Consider the following 25,209-nt stretch of genomic DNA (forward strand, 5'->3'; position numbering starts at 1 on the left):
GATGCAACTTTTGCATAACAATATAAATTAGACCTTGTATAAGAAACAGTTCTTTCATCACATCACATGGAATCAATAAAAGAAATGAGGTGAGCATATAATGAAGGTATGATCAAGTTGAAGCATACCAAGTCTCAATACGACCTCTGGAAAAAAAATCTTTTGCATCAATTTTCAATGGACAACTGCAAACAGTAGATAACTTAGTGTCTAACACAGAATTGAAATAGGATGATAGATATCTAAGAAAAAAGTAAAGCTAACACCTTGTTTTTGAGTTGGGCCTGGCTTATTTATGTTTGATATACTACAAAGAACATGGGAATTTCCAATTTTAAAGCCTGGTTTCAATAAATCCATTAAAATAAAGGAAATGCTGTTTTGCTGGATAATGCTAAAAATATTTCTCATTTTAAAAGACAAAGTTGGAATATTGCAGGCAACCAAAAACTTTTCTGGTTGGACCTGTGTAACAAAACAAGTTTTACAGTTCTTATGATGAAGTTCTTATGATTTGAGAAACATAGGAGTAATTGAAAAATCTCTCTCTACATCGTAAGCTTTCCAAGGCAAAGATTTGTAGCACACTAATCTGTCTCACATCTCTGGTTTGTTTTTTAAGACTGGAAAAACACAAGAGGTCTATTCTATGTGAATCTGAATAAAGTAGTATTTGATATACGTTTCATTAATTCAGAGGCAAGGTTTAGGTCACTGACCTTTTTTAATGCTAGAGTTGCAATTAAATTGGTAAAACAGATCTTACATATTCAGGTAGGATAGCATTTAATTTCAATACTGTTATGGCCAAACATATGTACTGAAGAAATATTCAATTGAAAACTTAGTACTAGTATCTGCTGGATTTTTAATTGCCCTGCAACTTTGATTGTGATTTGATAGGAAGGAATGAAACAGCAGTCTATTTGAAAGTCTGTACTTGTTTAATTAAACTTCAGAACAGTGTAGGTTATAAAGATTGTTGTTGCATATGACCAGTCTTTCAGCTGGATCTTTATGTTGAATTCTGAAGTTCTATCTTTTCAGCAAACAACTTGTATCTGTGTTATGAGATTGGTTACACCAGGAAGAAAACAAAACAAAACCGTTCCCCCCCCCCCCCCCCTCCTTTTATAGAAAGGGGTTGTTTTTATTAGGGAAAGCATGGCTTGTTTTGGTGTATATGTCTTTCCCATGCATGGAAATAGGAAAGAATCTATGCTGCAAGCTCTGTACTTCAGAGGAGTAGAAAATCGGCTTTCTCTCTCTCCCCCTACTGTTCAAAAAACAATTTCACCCTTCAGCTTTTTTCTGTGTATGATTGGTCCTACTGCTCAACATGCAACTGGCGAGTAGAATTACATTGCTGATGTGGCATTGGTGGTTCATGATTGCATTTGATTTCCAATTCTTGAGGTTGGCACCCTATTAGGAAGTAATTATCCTGCATTAAAATTCCTTCACAAAATCATCTAAACAGCAAATTGCAAATCATCCAAATGGTTTTGTTTTCTAGTTGAGATTACAGAGCAAGGAGTGAGGCCCTAGTGCTTAATGTGCTGTATAGGTTTAAGTAGTAGTCATGACTTTACAGTTCCTATTGTCAAATGTGTCACCTTGGACATGCTGTTCGCTGGTGCAAAATCTCTTGTGATTCCCACAGACAGATGGCTGCTGTTCGTCTTCTGACAGAAGGAGGAGGTAAAGCAGTCTTTTAAATTGGTTTTGATATGTTATAAACAAATATTTGGAATTTTTGTTTTAAAAGGAAAGACTTGTGATGTGAAGAGTTTCTCATGATTTTTCAAACGTGTTTAGCATTCAGAGATAATCTGAAGGCTTCCCAAAGAAAGATTAAAATTATTCTTGATGTTGTTACTGACTTGTTCTATTAATACCGTATTGATGTATATTCAGTATTTCCAACTTAAGGCGCAGTTAGTATTGCTCTGAATACTAAGAACTGCATAATGTATCTTCACAGAATCATCTAGGTTGAAAGAGACCTCCAAGATCAACCTCTGACCTAACACTAACCAGTCCTCCACTAAACCATATCCCTAAGCTCTACATCTAAACGTCTTTTAAAAACCTTCAGGGATGGTGACTCCACCACTTCCCTGGGCAGCCCATTCCAATGCTTAACAGCCCCGTCAGTAAAGAAATTCTTCCCAATATCCAACCTAAACCTCCCCTGCTGCAACTTTCGCCCATTCCCCCTTGTTCTGTCAACAATTAGTAGAATTTTTAACTTTATGAAAGCAAATTTGTTGTAAAATAAAAGTCATTAAAATGGAGTTGCTGCTGATATGGTATAGCTATTATTACAGGGATAGAAAAAGTTTATCATGACTTTTTTTTTCCATTGGTTTCTGGATTTTTATTCAGCTGTGTAGGATAAACATATATCAGAATGCACCTTTACCTAAGGGGACAAAATTCACGAATCATGGTGGAATCTCAGGTGTTTGTTTTGTTTTGTTTCGTTTTTTACAGAATTCTTTTCTTCAGAAAATTCTGTCCAAGTGTTCCTGATGACTCTTTCATCAGAAATAATTTCTTCTACTTCAAATAAAATAATAATTTAAGAAATTGAGAGCAACTTGTGCATTAATAATAACAACAATCCATTTATTATTATAATTTATTATTAAATTTTAAACAATGAATAAATGTTATCAATAAATTAATATACTAAACAATAAATAATTTGTTGTTGTTGTTGATGTTACTAGATATACCTGACTTGATACATCAGATTTTTCATTGGTGTTTTGCAACTGATATGAAACTTGTTTTCACTGGATCCCACTGCTGCCCTAAAATTATCTTAAGTATTCTATAGACTAAAGTACTTTGAAGAAACTGTGAACAACACTGATGAATTTTGCAGTAGATTTGGGGGAGGGAGAGGGAAAAGGGAAAACAACTAGAGGAGGACTTTGAGGAGAGATGGCAAAGACAAATATCCTGTTACCTATACCCTTTCTTAACAGTTTTTGTTGTTGTTGTTGTTGTTGTTTTTTATTTCTTCAAGGGGATCCAAAAAGTAAAGTATCTTTCTAAGAATAGAATGTATGGAAAATTTAGGCTGGCTTCTTGTAAGGTAGAATCAAGTCTTCAGTTACACTAATTGTTGTATATGGGTTGTGTGGAGAAGACTTTATATTAAAATCAGCATCTTGTTGAAAGTTGTGGAAAATAACTGATAAATACTTGGTAATCTGAGCAATAAATTATGCTATAGACAGAGGGGAGAGGCAGGAGGAAAGCTGCCAGTTGGGTGTATTCTAATGTCAGCAGAACTGCAGATCTTCAACTGCAGATTTTGTGCTGCCTTCCTCCCTCCAGTGTACATTCAGACCTTGTGTTTACTCAATACTTTTAAAATCTGATAAGCAAATGGACAGACCTTGACCTGTTGATCAACTAAATATGGGTTTCAAATATATTGAATTTGTTTTGATTCTTGCAGAAGTGTTTATATCTTTGAGTATGAATTCAAAATAAATGATAGTGGACTGCTTTTGAGACTTCTGGACAAAAAGCTTATTGGAATATGGAGTTTGCTGCTGTTTTCTCTTTGATACTTTTTCTCATTCGTATTTCTGTTTTCTCGTATATATTATTATGCTTTATACTCCTTACTAGCATTATTCCCATAACTTTATTTACAGAGGATCAACATTTGAAGATTTTGATAGGGACTGTGTTGATGGGGGAGGGAAATGGATCTTTTCAACAACCCAGACCTCAGACCTATAACTCTTAATACTTGTAATCTTCTGCTTAATGAAAGAACTGATATTTTCCTTGCCAAAGATTGAATAGGTGCTGAAGGAGAATTTCAGTGGCTTTTCTACGCTTCATTTTTTTGTTTGTTTGTTTTAAAGCTCTTTTTTTTTTTTTTTTTCTTTTCAAGGTTAAGAGGGCTTGACTGTAAGACAGGCAAGAAGTTGTCTGAAGGGGGAAGAGTAATTATTAGCAGTGGTCTTCCACCAGATTTTTTTTTCTACAAGGCTGGAGTTCCTAGAAGATTAATTTATGGGCTTTTTTTCTGTCAAGGACATGCAGATATAAAGCAAGGTGTCCAAGGGAATTACAGGAGGGGATGAGAAGAGCTTGCTTATTATTTTAAATAGAGGCTAGAGAGGATTAGGATTGTTATCTAAATATAAAACAGGTAAACATAATTTAAACTGAAGGTTAGTTTTGGCACAGGAACAAATTGATGAAGACTGACCTACAGTTTAAGATGGAGCTTGATAAGCTTATTGGAGGATTTAATTAGCATAATGTTTGCAGCAATTGGTTGAATGTGGTGTCCCAGTGGAGGGAATTGCATCCAGCGTTTTGTTACAAAATGAATCAAAAAGTTTTGTATGCCTTGTTTAGGGTTACCCTAATGTACAAGTTGATATCTAAGAATTGTTTCAAATACTGAACTTTATTCTTCTGTCTTCTGAATTGCATTGTTTTGTTTTGTTTTGTTTTTCCAAGGGCTTGGATGATTTTAGATCAATACAGAAAGAAGTCAAAGCTTTTCCGTACTAAAGTTCTGTTGGCTCCACTAGGGGATGATTTCCGCTATGCTGAGAGCTCAGAATGGGATCAACAGTACCAGAATTATCAGAAGCTGTTTGATTATATGAATGCTCATCCTGAATTGCATGTTAAGGTAAATGCATTTTTTATGGATTGTGGAGAAAACAGTATTTATTAATATTTTTAAATTACTTTTATTTTGGTGGAGATTTAGTTAACTAGTAATGTAATAGAAGTTAGTTTGTTTAGACAGATTTTTTTTTTAGCTTTAACATTTCCTCTCCCTCCAAAGCAAAATTGGTATTGTCTGCTTGAAACCTATAAATAATATCCAAACTAGATTATTTTAGAGAGCAGTTTTTCAGGTTTGATTTGTTTACTAGTATTTTTTTTTTTTCCCCACAGGCTTCAGGCTTTGTTCTTTAAAACTAACAGGGTTTGTTTTTATTTAAAAGTTTATTTAAAATTATTGTTTTTAGTATCAGAACATAAGGAAAGTTCTAGAAGTATGCATCTAGCGTATCAGGCATTACAGCCTGTCTCCTTATTTGTGTAGGTAGTGGTTTTTTTCCTTATTATTCTTATTTTATTTTAGTTTTTGAAACAGGTGTCATTTACGCTTGGCAGTACGAGCTTAGCAGCAGAAATTTCACCTTGTGCTGCAGTTTCGTTAGTGGAGTTTAATTTCACAGGCAATTAAGAGGTCAAGATCAACTTTCTAAGAACCTTGATTACGTAAAGGTTCTACGTAAAGAGTTCACAGTTCTTCCTTAAGAGCTTTGTTGTCTAGGATAGTTTCCTGTTTTGTCTTGGTCTTAAGAAGCAAACGGATGATCATTTTCACATAACTGCTTGCCATATCTAACTACCCAACTGCTCTAAATAATCCTGGTTTGTTTTTAGGACATTTGTTGTGAAGAAAAGGTCCAGGAATATAATATACAAATGAATAGAGAAAATGATTGACTACCTAGAGGACTGTCTACTCTGCCTCTCTAATCTTATTTACCCTTTCAGTCAAATTTGAGATGTTTATGTAGTGGATATGTGTGGTGGTTTTACCGTGCTGGGCAGTTAAACCCCACAACCACTCTGTCACTCCCCCTCTTTTTAGATGAGGAGGGGGAGAAGTAAAGCAAAGAACAACTCAGTGACTGAGATAAGGATAATTTAATTAAAGGGAAATAATAATAATAATAATAAAATAAAGATAATTATGAACTAAACAATTTAACTAAAGGGAAGTAAAAAGGGAAAGGGGAAAAGGGAGGGGGAAAGGGAAAATAAAAAGAAGGGAGGAAAACAAACAAATAAAATAAATGAAGGCTATGTGGAAGTGCAGAGGAAAGAAATTGCTCTCTACTTCCCACAAATGAGCGATGATTGACCATGTCCTTGAAGCAGGGCCTTAACGCACATAGCTGGTGTTCGGTAGGAGAACCGATGTTTTCACAAGAGCCCACCCCTCCCCTCTTCTTCCCGTTTCCACCTTTTATTGCTGGGTGTGACATCACACGATATGGAATATCCCTTTGGCTGGTTTAGGTCAGCTGCCCTGGTGATGTTTCTCTTCTCACTTTTTGCCCACCCCCTAGGAGGGTTGGAGAGAGGCCCGATGCTGTGCCACTGCTGCTCAGCAGCAGACACAACACTGGTGTGATAACACTGCTGTTCCAGCTACAAGTGCAGAGCACAGCACTGTACGGGCTGCTGCAGGGAAAGTTAACATCCCAGCCAGACCCAGTACAATATGTCTGTAGCACTGAGATCCTCATGCTACCAGCTATTTAACGGTCCAAAGATTATATGCTGGATAATAATCAGTAGTAATACGTACAATACAAGTACCATAGTAATAGTAAGAACTATTTAGCTTTTCAGGTAGCTTAACCTCTAATGGAGATCTATTAAACAGAGACTTTTAATATGCCAGTAGAGGACTCTTCCAGGTTATTTCACCTTTTTTTCACTCACCTGACATGAATTTAAATTTTCTTCAACTTTGCTGGTTCCTCCAGTGAGGCTTCCTTTTTCTGGTGTAACCCACCATGCAGATTTGGGATTTCTCTTGGTCTGTTCATTTTTCTTCAGAACTATGTATGGGTATATGAAAGTGAGGGACAGGTTTCCGAGAAGTGACTGCTAAGGCAAGGATCACTAATACTTGGATTTCTGTGGTGATGTCATCTTCTTTGCTTTACTGCCATTTGCACTGGGAAGTTACCACATTCTGTCCACCTAACAGATACTTGCTTCTTCTGAATAATTTTGAAAAGTGAATACCAAATGCTGAAATAGGACATCTTTATTTTCAGAGTTAAGTTCCTGTTACTTCAAGTCAAAGGAACTGAATTTAAAAAAAATGTTCTCAAAAGCTTGTTTTTGTTATTGTAAATGGTAGCATGCTAGTTTGTATGCTTGTTGTTAAAACTAAGATACATGGACATTCCATAACTTAATGATAACTACAAGTTTTAATTTGAAAAGTTTATTTTAAGGATGCTTGTGGTAACATGGTCTTCTGCACAGTGCTATTCTTACTTTACTAATTGTTTTTCCACTACCAAAATCCAGTTTGCCTTCCTTAGGTGCTTTGACAATATCTCTTAATGCTGACAACATTGACATCACTTCCTTCTGCTCCCTTTATTCAATTTTTGTGCCCCTTAAGTTTGAAGGTACAGTCTTTTGAAGTACCCTGTAAAGGGCTAACGTTATTGCATTATTTTTTTCTGAACATTTTTAATACTGATTTTATAATTAATAAAAAATATAATTAATTTTTATGCCCCTCTGTTATGTTACATATTAATAAACAACAATTTATTTGAATGTAGATTAAAAAAAAAAAAGCTATTAAAAGGCTAATTTTTATTTTTTTATATTCTGATCAGGAGTCATCATGGGTTAAACATATATTGTAGATTCTGGAACACAGTAGTGTTAATTTTGAAAAAGCAAGATTGAGACAGCTATGTTCTTGTTGAATTAGATTGTTACTTATTTAGTCCAGACCTCTAATTAAGTAATACTGAGCTATTACTTTGCACATGTATTAGACTTAGTCATAAGACACAAAAGGATGCTTCTGCTCCTTGTTAACATTTAGCTTGTATTTTAGATATTGATGCATACTTAAAAAGCAAAAAATAAAAAATAAATCACACCACTTGGATTGGAAATTCATGAAGAATTTATGGAAGAACTGTTCCCTTTGTCTGAAAACTGTGCAGGGAAACTGCATTTCTGTTGTAATTCTGCTTGAAGACTGGCATATTCCTTGAATATGAAAGCAAGGATGCTAATTCTCTTCTGATGTCTTAACTATGTCATAGTAACTTTAATTTTTCTTTCAGGCACAGTTTGGAACTTTATCAGATTACTTTGAAGCTTTGCGCAAAGAAAGCGATTTGGGTGAAAAGAGCAGCAGTTCACTTTTTCCTGTTGTAAGTGGAGACTTCTTCACCTATGCAGACAGAGATCATCATTACTGGAGTGGATACTTTACATCGCGACCCTTCTATAAACGACTGGATAGAGTCCTAGAATCCTATTTACGGTAAATACTACTCTCCAGCAAATGGATAACGTATGTCATAACACATGGGGAGATGAATATATGAAAAAATATATTGGAAGGATGGAAACTTAATTTGATAAGTATATTTTAAGTTTACTTACAATAAAGGTAGTCTAATAGCTTCCAACTGCAGTTCTATAGTTATGAAGATTAGCAATGTACCTAAAATTTTAATAAATACACAGAAATATAGTTATATTTTTCCATTCAAGCAAATAAGTTGTTCTAAGGTATTTCAAGTTACCAGCAAGTCCTGAATCCATGAAAAATAGCAGGTAGCATGTCTTTTATTTCTTTGTGTTGAATTTGGGTTACAATCAGATCATTTTTTGGTCTCAGAGTTCTGCAAGGGTCAGAGGCAGTTTAGAAGTAGCCAGGAACATTGTGTGACCTCAGACTGAGGACTGACCTGAAAAGTGTTTGCATCTTTTTTTAAGAAAAAAATTATTGCTGAATTTTGGTAACAGTAATTAAATGGTTCTCCTTTGTGGGAGCGGTAGATAGGATACACTGCAAAAAGACTCAATTGTATTTTAAGTCTTCAGAAATATACTTTGGACAGGTGCATGGGATGTGAACTTTGGATTTCTCACCTGTTCTCAAAACTTGGGAATTCTACTTCCAAAAGATTATTGTTCAAAGGAAACCTCAAAGGCAAAGGATATATTTTGTCTTGTGGAAGGACCTTCTGAAGCACAGATCCTGCCTCCTGTGCTGCTTCTATTTTCAGTTCAGACCCTTTTGGGCTAGAGAAAAACTGCATAATGCTAAGCTGTCCTTAAAAAAAAAAAAAAAAAAAAAAAAAAAGTATTTGTGTTTTCTTCCTCCTTCCGAGGAATCAAGTCTTTACTTCAGCAGTGGAGGCTGTACAAACTTGGAATGCAGCTTCTCCATGGTCTGTAATGTCTGTTTTTCTTGTAATTAAAGTGGCTTTTTTAGTCTTCTCTCTGAACTCATAAGATTACAGAGTGAGTGACCTGAGGGAAATCAAGAAAATTAGTTAAGAAGAAATGGGAACAATGGGAAGACTAAGAAATGTAAAAGTGAGGGCCTGAGACTGAAAAAGGTGTTTAGGAAGAGACGATGTAACAAAAACTTTGAATGTATTGCAGTGAGTAGTAAGGAGAAAAGAAGCTTCACAAGTTTCAAAGCAGGGAGGAAGGAACCCAAAGAGTCTGCAAAAAGAAGAAAAACAAGACCAAAGTTAGGAGGAATGACAAATTCCCTTCAGCAGAAGAATGTAAAAATACTGTAGTAAAGATAGAGAAATGACTTCTGTAGTGTTTTGGTTTTGGAAAATGATCAGTGCATATGCCTAAAGCTTATTAAAATGATGCTGTGTTTTTGTGTTTCGTATTGTCTTGATATTGAAATGTTTTCAGTACTGGCTTAGTGGTTTCTTCTTATTGCCTGTGTTATCTAGTGTGGTCTGCTTGCTCACCAGTTGGTCTGAATGTTGCTCTTCTCAATGTGTGAGCCTTTCATTCTGTACATGCTGCTTTTCAGAATATCTTGCATGCATTTTTTTCACTAGTTTTTAAATCTCATTGAAAAGATACCTTTTTATCTGACGCAAATCTGAGACAGTGTTGCTGAAATCTAAGGAATGGTATTTGGACTTGGAGTCAAAACAATTTTAGTAGGATATGGTGTGCTTGCAAAGAGTGTGCACTGTATAACTAGATTTATTTTTATGCTTTATTTATCTTGGATTTTTTTAACCTTTATATTTGTACAGGTGATACAAGAATGTTTTAAAGTCTTAGTTTTATTGTAACGTTATTGCTATATTTTATTTAATAAATAAAATGAGAGGCAAATTGAAATTGAGATACTTGGTTGAGGTCTCAAAAACAGTAGTGTTTTTTAGCAGAATGGGATGATCAGGGATAGCAGAGGTCTTCAAACGTTTTCCATCCTGTCAGTAAAAAAAAAAAAAAAAAAAAAAAACAACAAAAAACTTGTGACCAGGCACCCGCAATATAAATTTGTTCATTAATAATTATAGAATAATTGAGTTGGAAGGAACCTAAAGATATCAGTTCCAATTGTCTGTCTGCTTCATGGCTAACCAAAAAGTTAAGAGTATATTATTCAAGTCAATACTGAAATGCTTCTTGAATACTGACAGGCACAGGGCATCAAACACCTCTTCAGGAAGCCTGTTCCAGTGTTTGACCACCCTCACAGTAAAGATATTTTTCCTTAATATCCAGTCTGAACCTCTCTTGGTGTAGCTTTGTGCTCTTCCCATTGTGTCCTCTCAGTAGGGAGCTGAGACCGACACCTCTCTCACGATAATATTAATAAATTATTAATATTATCTATTATCGAGTAAAATATTTATTAATGGTAGAAAATATTCTTGCACCCCAGTGGATCATTCTGCACATCCTTTGAGGTGCATGCACCCCACTTTGGAGACTGCTGACAGCTGGTTTAAAGTCCGAGCTTAAAATGTATAAAACAAAAAGCTCTTCTTGGTCCCATTTTAAATTTACTGTTTATCTTTACCTAGTTATATCTGTTCAGGAAAAAATATAAGTTTGTATTGAGGTCTGCAAAATTCAAATATTGCCAACAATGTAGCAAAATTGCAGCTTGATACAGCTCTTAATGGGAATTTATATCTTACTGTGAACTTATTTTTTTGCAAGATTAGTTTTTAAATGCCAGTCTGAGTTGGATAAACATATGTTTGTATGTTGCCACATGTTTGCAGCCAAATTCTCAGCAAATAACAAAAGTTGTTTTTATTAATAATTTCACTATTTGACAGGGTGTTTTGAAAGCAGCTGTGAATTGGATTAGATCTCCATTGATAGCAATTACAAGTGTCATAGAAACGCAAATTAATTTTCTGTTTTGTCAGTGTTCACATGTTTTACTCAATCCCAATATAAATTAAATAATAGTAATCTTTCTTTAGTGAGTGATCTGAAATATTTATATGCTCCAGGACTTTCATTTTTATGTTTAATTCTTATTTGCTTAACTCCATGGTTGCGTTTTTGGATCCACAAAAGCTTGGTATTGTAGTATTTTATGTCAACTAATGATATTTTTGTACTCTGCTAGTACTTTACCTTATGGGAATTGCTTTAACTTAAAGCTAAAATTTATCATCTCTAGAGGTAGGGCTACAAAGATATATGCCAGTTTGCTTTTCTTGTAGTGATTTAACCAGCCATTGTTATTTTTCTTTCTGTAGTGGTATGAGATTATCAGTCACTATCAGACCCACATTATAGTCCCTTTTACATTCTGACCCTTCCTGGAAGCAGTGTTTTGTTCTCTGAGTAATGTTGCTTTGAAATCTGACTCAATTATGAAGGGGGAGTTGTGTTTCATAAGGAAGGCTTTACAGAAAGGATTAACTAGTTTATTACTGGAACCTGTGGTCAAAAGCTGTTGAGTTAACAAGATGTTTGTTAGTTCACTTGTTATTACTAGATAAATTGAAGAGGGTTCATGGTGTGAATTGAACTTTTGCACTGGACAGTATAAGACCTTTGACCTGTTCTTTTTTTGTATGTGAAGAAAAAAGACTGATATTTTATTTGTGGCTAAATGTCTGTAGGGCTGACAATTTTTTGAGAGAAACAATTGCTTGGTGAGTCTGTGGCCTTCTTTGAAAAGAGCTTAAAAATGTTACTCAGATTGGTTGGTATCAGTTTGAATACTTACCTTAATTTCATTCTACTCTTAAAAAAAAAAAAAAAAAAAGATCTGGAACATGTCTTACAGATGTTGACTTTATTGCTTTGTGAAAACTAAAGACTTGAGATTCTGACCTCGTTTTCTTCTCCCATCTGTACTTTTCAGATCATTATTTTAGGTTTTTCAGAGTAGTTCTAAACAGCAGCTTTACTATTCGTTATGCTCAGCAGAGCTTGTTTAAAAAATATGCTGCTAACCTTGCTCAACATTTCATAGTGCTCTGTAGTATGCCACAAAATTGAATTTCTAGAATGGGTGCTGAAATGAACAGGTGGCTGATTGCTAAAGTGTGCTGTATTAAGACTTTCACTCTGATTTCTTTTTTTTGTATGCTGGATGTAGTTTTCTGTAAAATTCAAATTTTAGCAAAATTTAAAACAATTCAACTTTTGAAATTGGAGATATTGAACATGTACAGATTGTAAAATATGTTGAAGCTAGTCATTTACAGAAATGTCTAATAGCATACTGTGTTTACTGAAAATTTAGGAAATCAAAACAGAAAAGGTATTACTTATTCTATAAATATATTCAGGTGGCATAACGCAGGTGAAATTGTGATCTTGAATTAAATACTTCATTTCTGTATTAGAGCTATGAAAATATCTATGCAAATTCAGTTCTGGCAGGTAGAACAAACCTGTTTGTGTGTTTGACAGTTTATATGGTCAAATAATGCATAAACCCAGAAGAAAACATGTAACATCTAATTTTAAGTGTATTTTATATAGAATATATATCTTTTCGTGTGTGTGCTAAAAGAAAACCCTGTTAAAACCTTTTTTGGAAATCTAATCAGAATGTTTGAGATGTTAATTTGAAATGTTAGAAGCATTATGCTTACTTTCTGTACAAAAACAAGGATGTTAGACCCTTAGAGTAAAAGAAAGCATTTGTAAGGCTAACAGTGATTGGTAAGTGGCAGCTATTCATTCAAAAAAACCCAAACCTTTACAAATAGAGTACCAAGCATCACCAAAAGGTGATTGTCGTGGTTTAACCCAGCTGGCAGCTAAACACCACGCAGCCGTTCGCTCACCCTCCCCCCTCCCTCTCTGGGACGGGGGAGAGAAATGGAAAGTGAAGCCCGTGAGTTGAGATAAAGACAGTTTAATAAGACAGGAAAATAATAATAACAAAATAATAATAACAATAATAATAATAATGTTACAATGGTGATAATAGGAAAGTAATAATAATATGTACAAACAAGTGATGCACAATGCAATTGCTCACCACCCGCTGACCGATGCCCAGCCTAACCCCGAGCAGTCCGGCCCCCTCCCCCCGGCTAGCCACCCCTATATATTGTTTAGTATGACGTCAGATGGTATGGAATACCCCTTTGGCTAGTTCGGGTCACCTGTCCTGGGTTTGTCCCCTCCCAGCTCTTACTGCACCCCCAGCCTGCCTGTTGGCAGGACAGAGCAAAAGTCTGAGGTGTCCTTGGCTTGGTGTAAGCACTGCTCTGCAACAATTAAAACATCGGGGTGTTATCAGCACTCTTCTCATCCTAAGCCAAAACACAGCATTCCACCAGCTACTAGGAAGAAAATTAATTCTGTTCTAACTAAAACCAGGACATCTATCCACCCCTTATTCCATACCATTTATGTCATGCTCAGGTTACACTCTTTTCCATACATTCTAATTAGTCACCTACAGTAGTCATAGTAGTGATAACATACAGTATTATATAGTAATTAACATGGTACAATTCAGTTCATGGGCTATTCTCACCCAGTATTAAATCTCCTTGAGGTACACACCGGACCTCTCCGTTCTTTTGCATCACCCACCAAGTGTATCCAGGTCCCTGAGCGAAAACAATTCCATGAATAGGTTTGCCTTTTCCTGAGGCAGGAGTAGCCCAGACTGTTTTACCCAGCATATTTCTTACATGCACTACAGGAACTTTATCCCCATCTACAGTACGTAACAGGTTTGATTGGGCAGGTCCAGCTCGGTTGGCAGATCCCCTAGTATTGACTAACCAGGTGGCCTTTGCCAAATGCGTATCCCAATTTTTGAATGTTCCAGCGCCCATTGCTTTCAATGTAGTCTTTAACAGTCCGTTGTATCGTTCAACTTTCCCGGAGGCTGGTGCATGATAGGGGATGTGATACACCCACTCAATACCATGTTCTTTGGCCCAAGTGTCTATAAGGTTGTTTCGGAAATGAGTTCCATTGTCTGACTCTATTCTTTCTGGGGTACCATGTCGCCATAGGACTTGCTTTTCAAGGCCCAGGATAGTGTTCCGGGCGGTGGCATGAGGCACAGGATATGTTTCCAGCCATCCGGTGGTTGCTTCCACCATTGTAAGTACGTGGCGCTTGCCATTGCGAGTTTGAGGGAGTGTGATGTAATCAATCTGCCAGGCCTCTCCATATTTATATTTCAGCCATCGTCCTCCATACCAAAGAGGCTTTGACCGTTTGGCTTGCTTGATTGCAGCACATGTTTCACAGTCATGAATAACCTGTGCTATAGCGTCCATGGTCAAGTCCACCCCTCGATCACGAGCCCATCTGTATGTTGCATCTCTACCTTGATGGCCTGAGGTGTCATGGGCCCATCGGGCTATAAATAATTCACCTTTATGCTGCCAATCCAGATCCACCTGAGCTACTTCAATTTTAGCAACCTGATCCACCTGCTGGTTGTTCTGATGTTCTTCAGTAGCCCGATTCTTGGGCACATGAGCATCTACGTGACGTACTTTCACAGCCAGGTTCTCTACCCGAGCAGCAATATCTTGCCACAATGCAGCAGCCCAGATGGGTTTGCCCCTACGCTGCCAGTTGTTTTGCTTCCATTGCTGTAACCATCCCCACAGGGCATTTGCTACCATCCATGAATCGGTGTAGAGATAGAGAACTGGCCATTTTTCTCGTTCAGCAATGTCTAAAGCCAGCTGAATGGCTTTCACTTCTGCAAACTGACTCGATTCACCTTCTCCCTCAGCAGCTTCTGCAACTCGTCGTGTAGGGCTCCATACAGCAGCCTTCCATCTCCGATGCTTCCCCACAATACGACAGGACCCATCAGTGAACAGGGCATATTTCTTTTCATTCTCTGGTAACTGGTTGTACAGTGGGGCTTCTTCAGCACGACCCACCTCCTCCTCGGATGACATCCCAAAGTATTTGCCTTCTGGCCAGTCCATAATCACTTCCAATATTCCTGGGCGACTGGGGTTTCCTATTCGAGCCCGCTGAGTAATCAGTGCAACCCACTTGCTCCACGTAGCATCAGTTGCATGATGCGTAGAAGGGACCCTTCCCTTGAACATCCAGCCTAGTACTGGCAATCGGGGTGCTAGGAGGAGCTGCGCTTCAGAACCGACCACCTCTGAAGCAGATCGAACTCCTTCATATGCTGCCAGTATCTCCTTTTCAGTTGGAGTATAGCGGGCCTCAGATCCTCTGTATCCCCGACTCCAAAACCCCAGGGGCCGACCTCGAGTTTCCCCAGGTTCTTTCTGCCAGAGGCTCCAGGTGGGGCCGTTCTCCCCGGCTGCAGTGTAGAGCACATTCTTTACATCTGGTCCTGTTCGAACTGGCCCAAGGGCTACTGCATGGACTATTTCCTGCTTGATTTGTTCAAAGGCTTGTCGTTGTTCGGGGCCCCATTCAAACTCATTCTTCTTACGGGTTACTTGGTAGAGCGGGTTTACAATCAGACTGTAATTTGGGATGTGCATTCTCCAAAACCCCACAACACCTAGGAAAGTCTGTGTTTCTTTTTTGTTAGTTGGTGGAGACATAGCTGTTATTTTGTTGATCACATCCATTGGGATTTGACGACGCCCATCTTGCCATTTTATTCCTAAAAACTGGATCTCTCGTGCAGGTCCTTTGACTTTATTTTGTTCTATGGCAAAACCGGCTTTCAGAAGGATTTGGACTATTTTCTTCCCTTTCTCGAAAACTTCCTCTGCTGTGTCACCCCACACAATAATGTCATCGATGTACTGCAGGTGTTCAGGAGCTTCCCCCTGCTCCAGTGCAGACTGGATCAGCCCATGGCAAATGGTAGGGCTGTGTTTCCACCCCTGGGGCAGTCGATTCCAAGTATATTGGACTCCCCTCCAAGTGAAAGCAAACTGTGGCCCGCACTCTGCTGCTAGAGGGATGGAGAAAAATGCATTAGCGATATCAATTGTGGCGTACCACTTGGCTGCCTTCGATTCAAGTTCGTACTGAAGTTCCAGTATGTCCGGCACTGCAGCACTCAGTGGTGGCGTCACTTCGTTCAGGCCACGATAGTCCACTGTTAGTCTCCACTCGCCATTAGACTTTCGCACTGGCCATATGGGACTATTGAAAGGTGAATGAGTCTTGCTGATCACTCCTTGGCTCTCCAATTGACGAATTAGCTTATGGATGGGAATCAGGGAGTCCCGGTTAGTGCGATATTGCCGCCGGTGCACAGTTGTGGTAGCGATTGGCACTTGCTGTTCTTCGACCCTCAGCAACCCCACAACAGAGGGGTCCTCTGAGAGACCAGGCAAGGTAGATAATTGTTTAATGCCTTCTGTCTCTAAGGCAGCTATACCAAAAGCCCATCGGAACCCTTTTGGGTCCTTGCAATATCCTCTTCTAAGATAGTCTATGCCAAGGATACATGGAGCATCCGGGCCAGTCACAATGCGGTGCTTTTCCCACTCATTCCCAGTCAGACTCACTTCAGCCTCCAATACAGTCAACTGCTGAGATCCGCCTGTCACTCCACAAATATAGATGGGCTCTGGTCCTTTATAGCTCGATGGCATTATAGTACATTGTGCACCGGTGTCTACTAAAGCCTTATACTTCTGTGCGTCTGACGTGCCAGGCCATCGAATCCACACAGTCCAATAAACTCGATTGTCCCTTTCCTCCCCCTGGCTGGAGGCAGGGCTCCCCTAATCCTGGTCAGAATCTTCTTCATTTCTGTGTTTGAAGGACTGTCTGCTGGAAGTTGGAGCAGCAAACTTTTCAGAGAATCCCTTTTTCTTGATTGTTTTCTTTTGCAACTCACGTACCCGTGCCTCTAGGGTCGCAGTAGATTTTCCAAAACACTGGGGGTGCCAACTGCTCTAGATGCCTGCCCATATCCTCCCATACTCCCTGCCACCCACAACTATACTGCCTCCGGGCAGATCTCCGGATGAGCTTCCTAAGTAGTTGTTTAACTTTAAGCAGAACCTGAAGTGCATTCAGGAGGCAGAACAACAAGACTATGCTGGTCTGAGTATCCCAAGGATATTCAATATCTTGGAGAGCTATTGTAGCAAGCTCGGAGGGTAAGAGGGTGGTGAAGGAGGAAGGCATAGTGATCCAGGAGGATACAGGGGTGGTGAAGGAGAAAGGGAGAGTAATCAAGTAAGAAAAAATATCTTCCCCTTTCCCCTCCACAGATTGACTTCCTAACGGAAAAAAGCAATAGGTATAATTGCTAATAGTTTCCAAGATACAGTTTCCAAAATACAGAGTTGACGATGTTACTAAGTACAAATACCAAGTTAGAGTCATGACCAGATATCTCATCGTCTCATAAGCCATTGCTACAACACTCAGTACCATAATGATCTGAAACCAGGGCCCGGAGAGGATAAACAACATGACAGAGAGCAAATACGGAAAATAATGTACTATAATACTCAATTTGGAAAACAGGCGCAGCAGAGTTGAGATTAAAGCAATCAGCATTATGACAAGTGACTATTAAGCAGGTCTAATACTTACACCAATTTTAGTTTAACACACTGTGGTCAGATCTGCCGTTATCTCAACCTTTCGAGCCCCACGTTGGGCGCCAAAAAGACTGTCGTGGTTTAACCCAGCTGGCAGCTAAACACCACGCAGCCGTTCGCTCACCCTCCCCCCTCCCTCTCTGGGACGGGGGAGAGAAATGGAAAGTGAAGCCCGTGAGTTGAGATAAAGACAGTTTAATAAGACAGGAAAATAATAATAACAAAATAATAATAACAATAATAATAATAATGTTACAATGGTGATAATAGGAAAGTAATAATAATATGTACAAACAAGTGATGCACAATGCAATTGCTCACCACCCGCTGACCGATGCCCAGCCTAACCCCGAGCAGTCCGGCCCCCTCCCCCCGGCTAGCCACCCCTATATATTGTTTAGCATGACGTCAGATGGTATGGAATACCCCTTTGGCTAGTTCGGGTCACCTGTCCTGGGTTTGTCCCCTCCCAGCTCTTACTGCACCCCCAGCCTGCCTGTTGGCAGGACAGAGCAAAAGTCTGAGGTGTCCTTGGCTTGGTGTAAGCACTGCTCTGCAACAATTAAAACATCGGGGTGTTATCAGCACTCTTCTCATCCTAAGCCAAAACACAGCATTCCACCAGCTACTAGGAAGAAAATTAATTCTGTTCTAACTAAAACCAGGACAGTGATTTTCTTAGATCCACTTTATTTTTTGATTACTTTACTGACATTATGAATAATAAAAAAGCTAATGAGACAGATGTAATTATCTTAAGAATCTTTGATCATCCGTGAAAACATGGCCTTTTTAAAATCTGATGGTGGAGAAGACAAGATGTATGGAAAACAGGACGGACAATGTCCTCATACTCTAAATTTCCTATTTCCCATTTTTGGTGGCGGTGGTTCATTTTATTGTTGTTTTTTTTTATTATTATTTATTTATTTATTTATTTTTTTGCTTTCATTGACTGCAGACCAAGAATTAACTTTTATTTTAGCTTTGCCAAATTTTCTCAAACGTTTTAGATATTATACTTACTTTATTCTCATCTTTGTGTTTTTCATTAGTTATGTTGCAGAAAATTTCATGTGGATGGCTTTCAAGTTTATTTGTGGTGTTTACAACTTTGTCTTAACACTGTTAAAATATTCATTCATGTAAGAGTGTCAGTTAACTTCAATATCTGAAAAAGTTGCTAGATTTATATGTGAGTCTCTGGGAGAAAACCAAACCCTATTTCTTTTAAATTAAATCAAAGCACGTTACTAATGTTGTACCTGCAAAGGCTTTCATCCTTCAATAGCATCTGTGAATGACATTTAAGAACAAGATGTATAAATGAGTTCTTGCCAGTTTAATATATGTCTTTCTGAAAAGTTTGCTGTCAGAGGCCTGGAGAAGCTTCAAATACAGCATATTAGCTAAGTAAAGAGCAGAATTTGAGTTTGTCTTTTTTTTATTATTTTTTTCTTTAAAATAATAAGAAATATATTCTGATCATATTTCACTAATAAGCCTTTTCCTCCAAGCTTCTTGGTTAAATTTCCATTGTAAGAGCTCTTCTGTCTGTATAGTGTGAATATGATTGTGCACGTAGAGAAATGAAACAGGAACGGAAAATACCTATCTATATAGATGTAGAAGAACAAATAGCTATCTCCCATTCCAGGTTCACCCCTCATTTGCCACGGGTGGAAAATTTTAGGTTTGCTAGGAGTACCAGGACTAAAGACTACTCCACTGGTACTCAATATCCAGGAAATTGTGGTGCAGCATACAGCTTCAGGACCTCTATGATGACTGCCTATGAAGATACTTTGTTTCTTTTTTTTTCTCCTGTTTTGAAAGGTTTTGGCTTTGTGCATTAGTGAAAGTGCATGAAAGTTTAAAAATTGCATAATGGAGATTGTTATTGTTAATTATTTTAGACAGATTGATTATTTTAATTTTAAGGCTATTTCAACCTATATTAAAATATAGGTTGAAATAGTTCATGCAGGGTGGTGATAGCAGTGCCCAGAACTTTATTTAATGTACTAACAGAAAGATTCAAAAGGCAACAACATAGCTGGGAGTAAGTTAGGAAGGCATTCTACAGTTTCATTCATTAGGGATGTAATATGTGCAAAATTGTTTGAAGTCCACAAAAAAGATTGTTGAAATAATTCAGGTTCAGGGCATGTGTGTGTGCTAGAGCTTGGTCATGCTTTTATCCGTACAGATAGGTAAAACAGGACACATCTTAAGAGTTCAGAAACTCTTTGTAAAATTATTTATATAAGTTACACGTGAAGGTGACCTAAATATAACACGGTATAGTTTTTGAGAAATTAGTGAAGCAATTTTGGTCTATTTGCAGTGTCATGTCAAGTTAGAGGTACAAGGAGAAATTACAATAAACTGGATAATTTGTAGGTAACTGCTTTAGGCATGCTTCTAATGTGCTGTGGTTTGAAATTGAGGTGAGAAATACCAAGACTTTATACAGCTTTATATGTGGAAATATCTGAGAGAGGTAAACTCTTGCTCATAAGTTACTGTTCTCTAAGACAGTATTTCTTCTCATTTTATTTCTGTGTGTCTTTGTTCTTTGACTTAAAATATTTCTTCTTTCTTCTTAAACTATTTTAACATTTATAATAATATTGAGACTTGACAGGAAAAGTCTGCATCTAAGAGACCGTTATTCATTATATCCCAAATATTTGATGTTTATTTTGGAACACAGCTCCTAAAGAAAAGGTTATGCACATTTTATCAGTACCATATGTGAAAACCATGTGTTAGAAATGGAACTTCCTTCAGTTTTTGAGGCTGTGTGGAAGAGGAGGATGAACTTAAGTGCTTCAGATTTTGCCGAAACGGAACTATGTCCATATTTACTGCACAGCTTCATTTTAATTTTAAAACTTCTTTTGGTTTTAAAGTTGTGACTTTGTTTATAAATAGTGAATTTCTTTTTTCTTTTTTTTTTCTTTTTTTTTATTTTTTTTTCCAAATATGGAGGCAAAATGTCAGGGAAGTCTAAAGTTTTTAGTGTTCTCTAATTCTACATATAATTCTCTAATAGCTACAGTTGAGTCAATATTTAGTGGCTAAATCCATTAAAAAAAAAAAAAAAAAAGTAAAGCTTTCAGATAGGGTTTATCCACTTGATGAGTGTGCATCTAATGCCTCTCTGTCTACATCATATGTGTTTTCCTTTCATGTTAAGTTGTACTAGGATGAAGTGAAATGAATGCATAGATGTAGGAAATTATACTAAACAGCATTGAGATGACAGCTGTTAAGCTTGCTCATTAGTACTGAAATTAAAGGAAATGTAATTTATAACTCAGGAGTTTGAGTTTACATGTAACTTTTTCAACAGCTATCTTACCTGCGAGATCAGGATCTCATCCGTTTCCTCAAATACTGATAATATGACAATGAACAGGGCTATTGTCTTTCAGTTTTGTTTGATAGTGTTCAGTGGTGGTTATTTGAAGTAAACCTTCTCTTTCATCCTTCATTTATAGAATTTATTCCTATAAAATGACTTGCCACATGCCACTTGAGGTTTTTACGTAGTTCTCATATGTACAATGCATAAAAACAGAGACCAAACTGCATCCAAAGGCATTTTTCATGTTAGCAATTGATAACAATGCACAACATGAGAATCATAGAATTATAGAATAGCCTGTGTTGGAAGGGACCTTGGAAGATGACCTAGCTCCAACCCCTCTGCCATAGACAGGGATGCCACCCACTAGAGCAAAGTAGGGCTCAAAGCCCCATTCTGCCTGGCCTTGAACACTTCCAGCCATGGGGAATCCACAGCTTCTCTGGGCAACCTGTGCCAGTGCCTCACCACTCTCTGAGTGAAGAATTTCTTCTTAACTTCTAATCACCCCTCTTTTAGTTTATAACCACTCCCCCTTGTCCTGTCATTACCTGATTGAACAAAGAGTTGCTCTCCATCTTTTTTATATGTTTCCTTCAAGTACTAAAAGGCCGCAATGGGGTCACCTTGGACCCTTCTCTTCTCCAGGCTGAACACCCCCAGCTCTCTCAGCCTTTCTATGCAGGAGAGGTGCTCCAGCCCTCTGATCATCTTCGTGGCCCTCCTCTGGACCCGCTCTAACAGATCAGCATTCTTGTGCTGAGAACTCGAGACTGAGTTTCCTATGTGTTTTAATACCTAATTTAAACTTCAACACATGCACTTATTTATAACTTGGGTAAATATAGAAGTTACGGTATTTACCACATTTTTTAAAAAAATTTACGTATTAGTTCGTTTTACATTTGTTTCAAGAATGTGTTATTTTGTTTTCTTTGCTTTTTATAACATTAATCCATAACTTCTTGGTTTCCTTAAACTATGAGAAACCTTCATTAACCTCAAAGTTTGAAAAGGAATTTCAAACACTTCATGTTTAAAAACAGAATCCTAACATTTTAGGAAAAGTATATAGGAAAAAAATTTAACTGGTAGTATCTAAGATTTTTTTTAATGGGTATTTGTTTGATATTCTGAAGACTAGTAATTATAGTTACTGATGTTGTTGTAAAATAAATTTTTTGTATACAGAGATCTTACCTATCAGGTGAATGCTTACTGTGGATGAACCACATAAGTCTTTTGAAAAATTTATTTTGCTTACAGTAAAAAAGGTATATAGAAAACCTACTTCTATGTAGGTATTTACAGACTGCATATTATATTTATACAATACAGTTATTTACAAAATTACATAGAATTTGTGGATTTATGTATTAAAGATAATATTTATTTAAAAGTTGATTTGTAAAATGGAAATTGTATGTCTCCTGTATGACATTCTATTTTACTGCATTGCTTTAAGATCTAATTTTTATACCTTACACATTTCTGAAAATAATATAGCATTTTGTACTGGCATATTTTTGTTTTATAGCTCTATTTTCCATTACTGAAAAACCTTCCGGGAAGCTTACAAGGTATAAAACCAGAAGTTGATGAAGTGCAGTAGGGATTTTTAACTGTTTGAAGCTAGCAACAGGTTAAAAAATACAAGATGAACATTTAAATAACTCATTTAAAGAACCAGATATGTTGAAAGATTGGAGAAAACATAAATTTATTCATCAGATAAAACGTGTGTTGCATTTTGCTTTTTAAACCTATTAAAAATATTTGATTTTTCTTTATGCTTCCAGGACAGCTGAGATCCTGTACTACTTGGCTTTGGTACAGTCCGGTAAATCTGAGAAGATGAGTGTATTTCCTTCAGTGGATAACTATAAATTGCTGACAGAAGCTAGAAGGAACCTTGGACTCTTCCAGCATCATGATGCTATTACAGGAACAGCAAAAGATTGGGTAGTTGTGGATTATGGCACTAGGTAATTATTTCAAACAGATGCACACTAGCAAAATATTCAGTACTAAAACTGCAGTATTATTGGTTACTGTAGTTTCTTCATTGTATTATATGGTAATATCTCATAGTAGAGCTTGGAAAATCCTGTACCTTCTATAATGTTCTCTTTCTCAACATGGAAAATCTTTTGAATGTTTCCAATCGTATACTGAATTGGTATGTTTTTGTTTATTCCTCTTATATCTGGTAGGTATTTGCTTTCTCAGTATTGGCAAAATGTTCTGTAAGCTTCTTTGTGGAATTTTGGGGAAAAAAAGTGTATGATATATGCCCATTTTTAGACATATACATTTATTATATCGTAGTTCAGAAAATGGTTACGTATTGGAATGTTAAGCATTAGTGAATTTGATTAATTGAGGTGGGTGATTGACTGTTGATGGTAGAGCATGGCTTTGAATAGATTATTATTTAAAATGTTTTTGAACTACTCTTCTGTTTAACCTATTACATTCATGCGGAGTATTTTTAAATTCAATAAATGTGTTATTTTTTAAAATAATAGACTAAAAGAGATATAAGCATGTACAATGCACTTAATTGTGAGAGAGTATTTGTAAAGTGAAGAAAATCCTTTACTTTAAATTTACACATCTGTGTGTGTTGAATTTGTAAACCTTGCATCAGTTGAAACAATGGAAGTGCCGGTACACAATTAATTTAATTATTTGTGTGTTTCTTATGGTTTCTCAAATCCTGCTTAAAAACAATCTTTAGTCAGACCAACTTTTCAGGCCTATGTCTACTTCAGACATTGGTAACTAAATGTGTAAAACACAAACTTCCCTGAGATCATCATTTTGAAAAAATACCTGGTGCATATCTTTAGGGGGCATATCTTGTGATATAACAGTGGAGTGGAAATGTACCTAATTTTCAGGATGCAAGCTAGAAATGTAGTGTAATGCAGAATATTTCTACGTTTTGCAGTCAGGTCATTTTGCATCCATTGCAACCATCTGTTTATAAGCTCAACCTATATCAGTGCTTAAAATGATGCTTTTCTGAAACTTATATTTTTGATTTTTTTTTAAATGCTGTTTGTGTTTTTTTGTTGTTGTTGTTTTTTGTTTTTTGTTTTTTTTTAGTTTTTAGTTTTATCACATTGAGAGAAAACAACTTGTGAAAACTAATACTACTTTAAAATTTTTAACAGGCTTTTCCACTCACTAATGAACTTGAAAAAAGTTATAATTGACTCTGCTCATATTCTTATCCTGAAGGATAAAGGTGCTTATAATTATGATACATCAACTCCATTCCTTAAGATGGTGAGCTATCTTTCTTAATTTTCTCTAGAAATGTGAATAGTATTTTTTTCAATGCAGTTTGAGTGGCCTGGAAACAATCATACTGAAATTTACATCTAATGCTTGCTCAGGAATATCCTTACCACTGTTCATATTAATTGAAGGTGTTGGAAAATAAAAAGTGAAAACTTCAGCAATTGATGCTGAAGAGTTCATGGCTAAAGTAAATGGGCTTATTTTTTTCCACTTGGTGAATGACATAGTAAAATCGGGTGTTTTTCTTGTGGACATAAATTTGTTGGTGATTTCAGCAAAATGCATACAATATGTGAATATATTATGGTATGTGGTGATATTATTTGACTTTGCTTGCTACTTTAAAAAAAGAGGGAAGATAAAAATTTATATCTCAAACATAAGCCTAAGCTGGATGTGCAGGACAAAGTCTGGACAAGTCTTGTACTTTTTTTCTTATCTGAGATCATCCAAAACTGGTATCTCCTCAGGATAAAGTCAGCAACAGATCTCCATAAATCATTTTGAGACTCATTTTGAAGAAGACAGCATCCTAAAGAAACACACTAATACTTTTTCCTTCCATAATTCTTAATTTTAATAATTTTCTAATCAAAAAATTGTCTGCTATTGTAGCTAGATAATTTTAGGAAGTCCTACACCTGGAGTAGATAGAAAACCAGGTGATTTAATTTGTGTGTCAGTGTAGCAGGATTAAGGTAGTCTTGTCATGATTTTCATTTAGATTGTCATGGTTTTAACATAACAAAAGGTAGCACACTGATGTGTATTCTACTGGCTTACATGTCCCAGTGTAAGCCAACTCAAATTATTCTTAAAGTCTTTACATTAAAACAGTCTGTTAAAGTAGTTCTTTAGGTATTTTTTGACTTTGAATCTACTATATATGCATATTCTACATACGACACAAACATGATTTTTCTGCTGGTTGGAAAAGCTAAC

General features: G+C 36.7%; 1 protein-coding gene across 1 annotated transcript in view; it reads left to right on the plus strand.

Moving 5' to 3' along the window:
• Positions 1-25,209, plus strand: part of MAN2A1 (mannosidase alpha class 2A member 1) — a 134,476-nt gene that overhangs the window by 40,506 nt on the left and 68,761 nt on the right. The window contains exons 8-11 of the mRNA XM_032206496.1: positions 4,501-4,678; positions 7,902-8,104; positions 22,758-22,943; positions 24,138-24,252. Of these exons, the coding sequence (XP_032062387.1) occupies positions 4,501-4,678; positions 7,902-8,104; positions 22,758-22,943; positions 24,138-24,252 (682 nt within the window). The remainder of the gene's footprint in view (positions 1-4,500; positions 4,679-7,901; positions 8,105-22,757; positions 22,944-24,137; positions 24,253-25,209) is intronic.

The sequence above is a fragment of the Aythya fuligula genome, chromosome Z (assembly GCF_009819795.1).
Source record: "Aythya fuligula isolate bAytFul2 chromosome Z, bAytFul2.pri, whole genome shotgun sequence".
NCBI classification, from domain to species: domain Eukaryota; kingdom Metazoa; phylum Chordata; class Aves; order Anseriformes; family Anatidae; genus Aythya; species Aythya fuligula.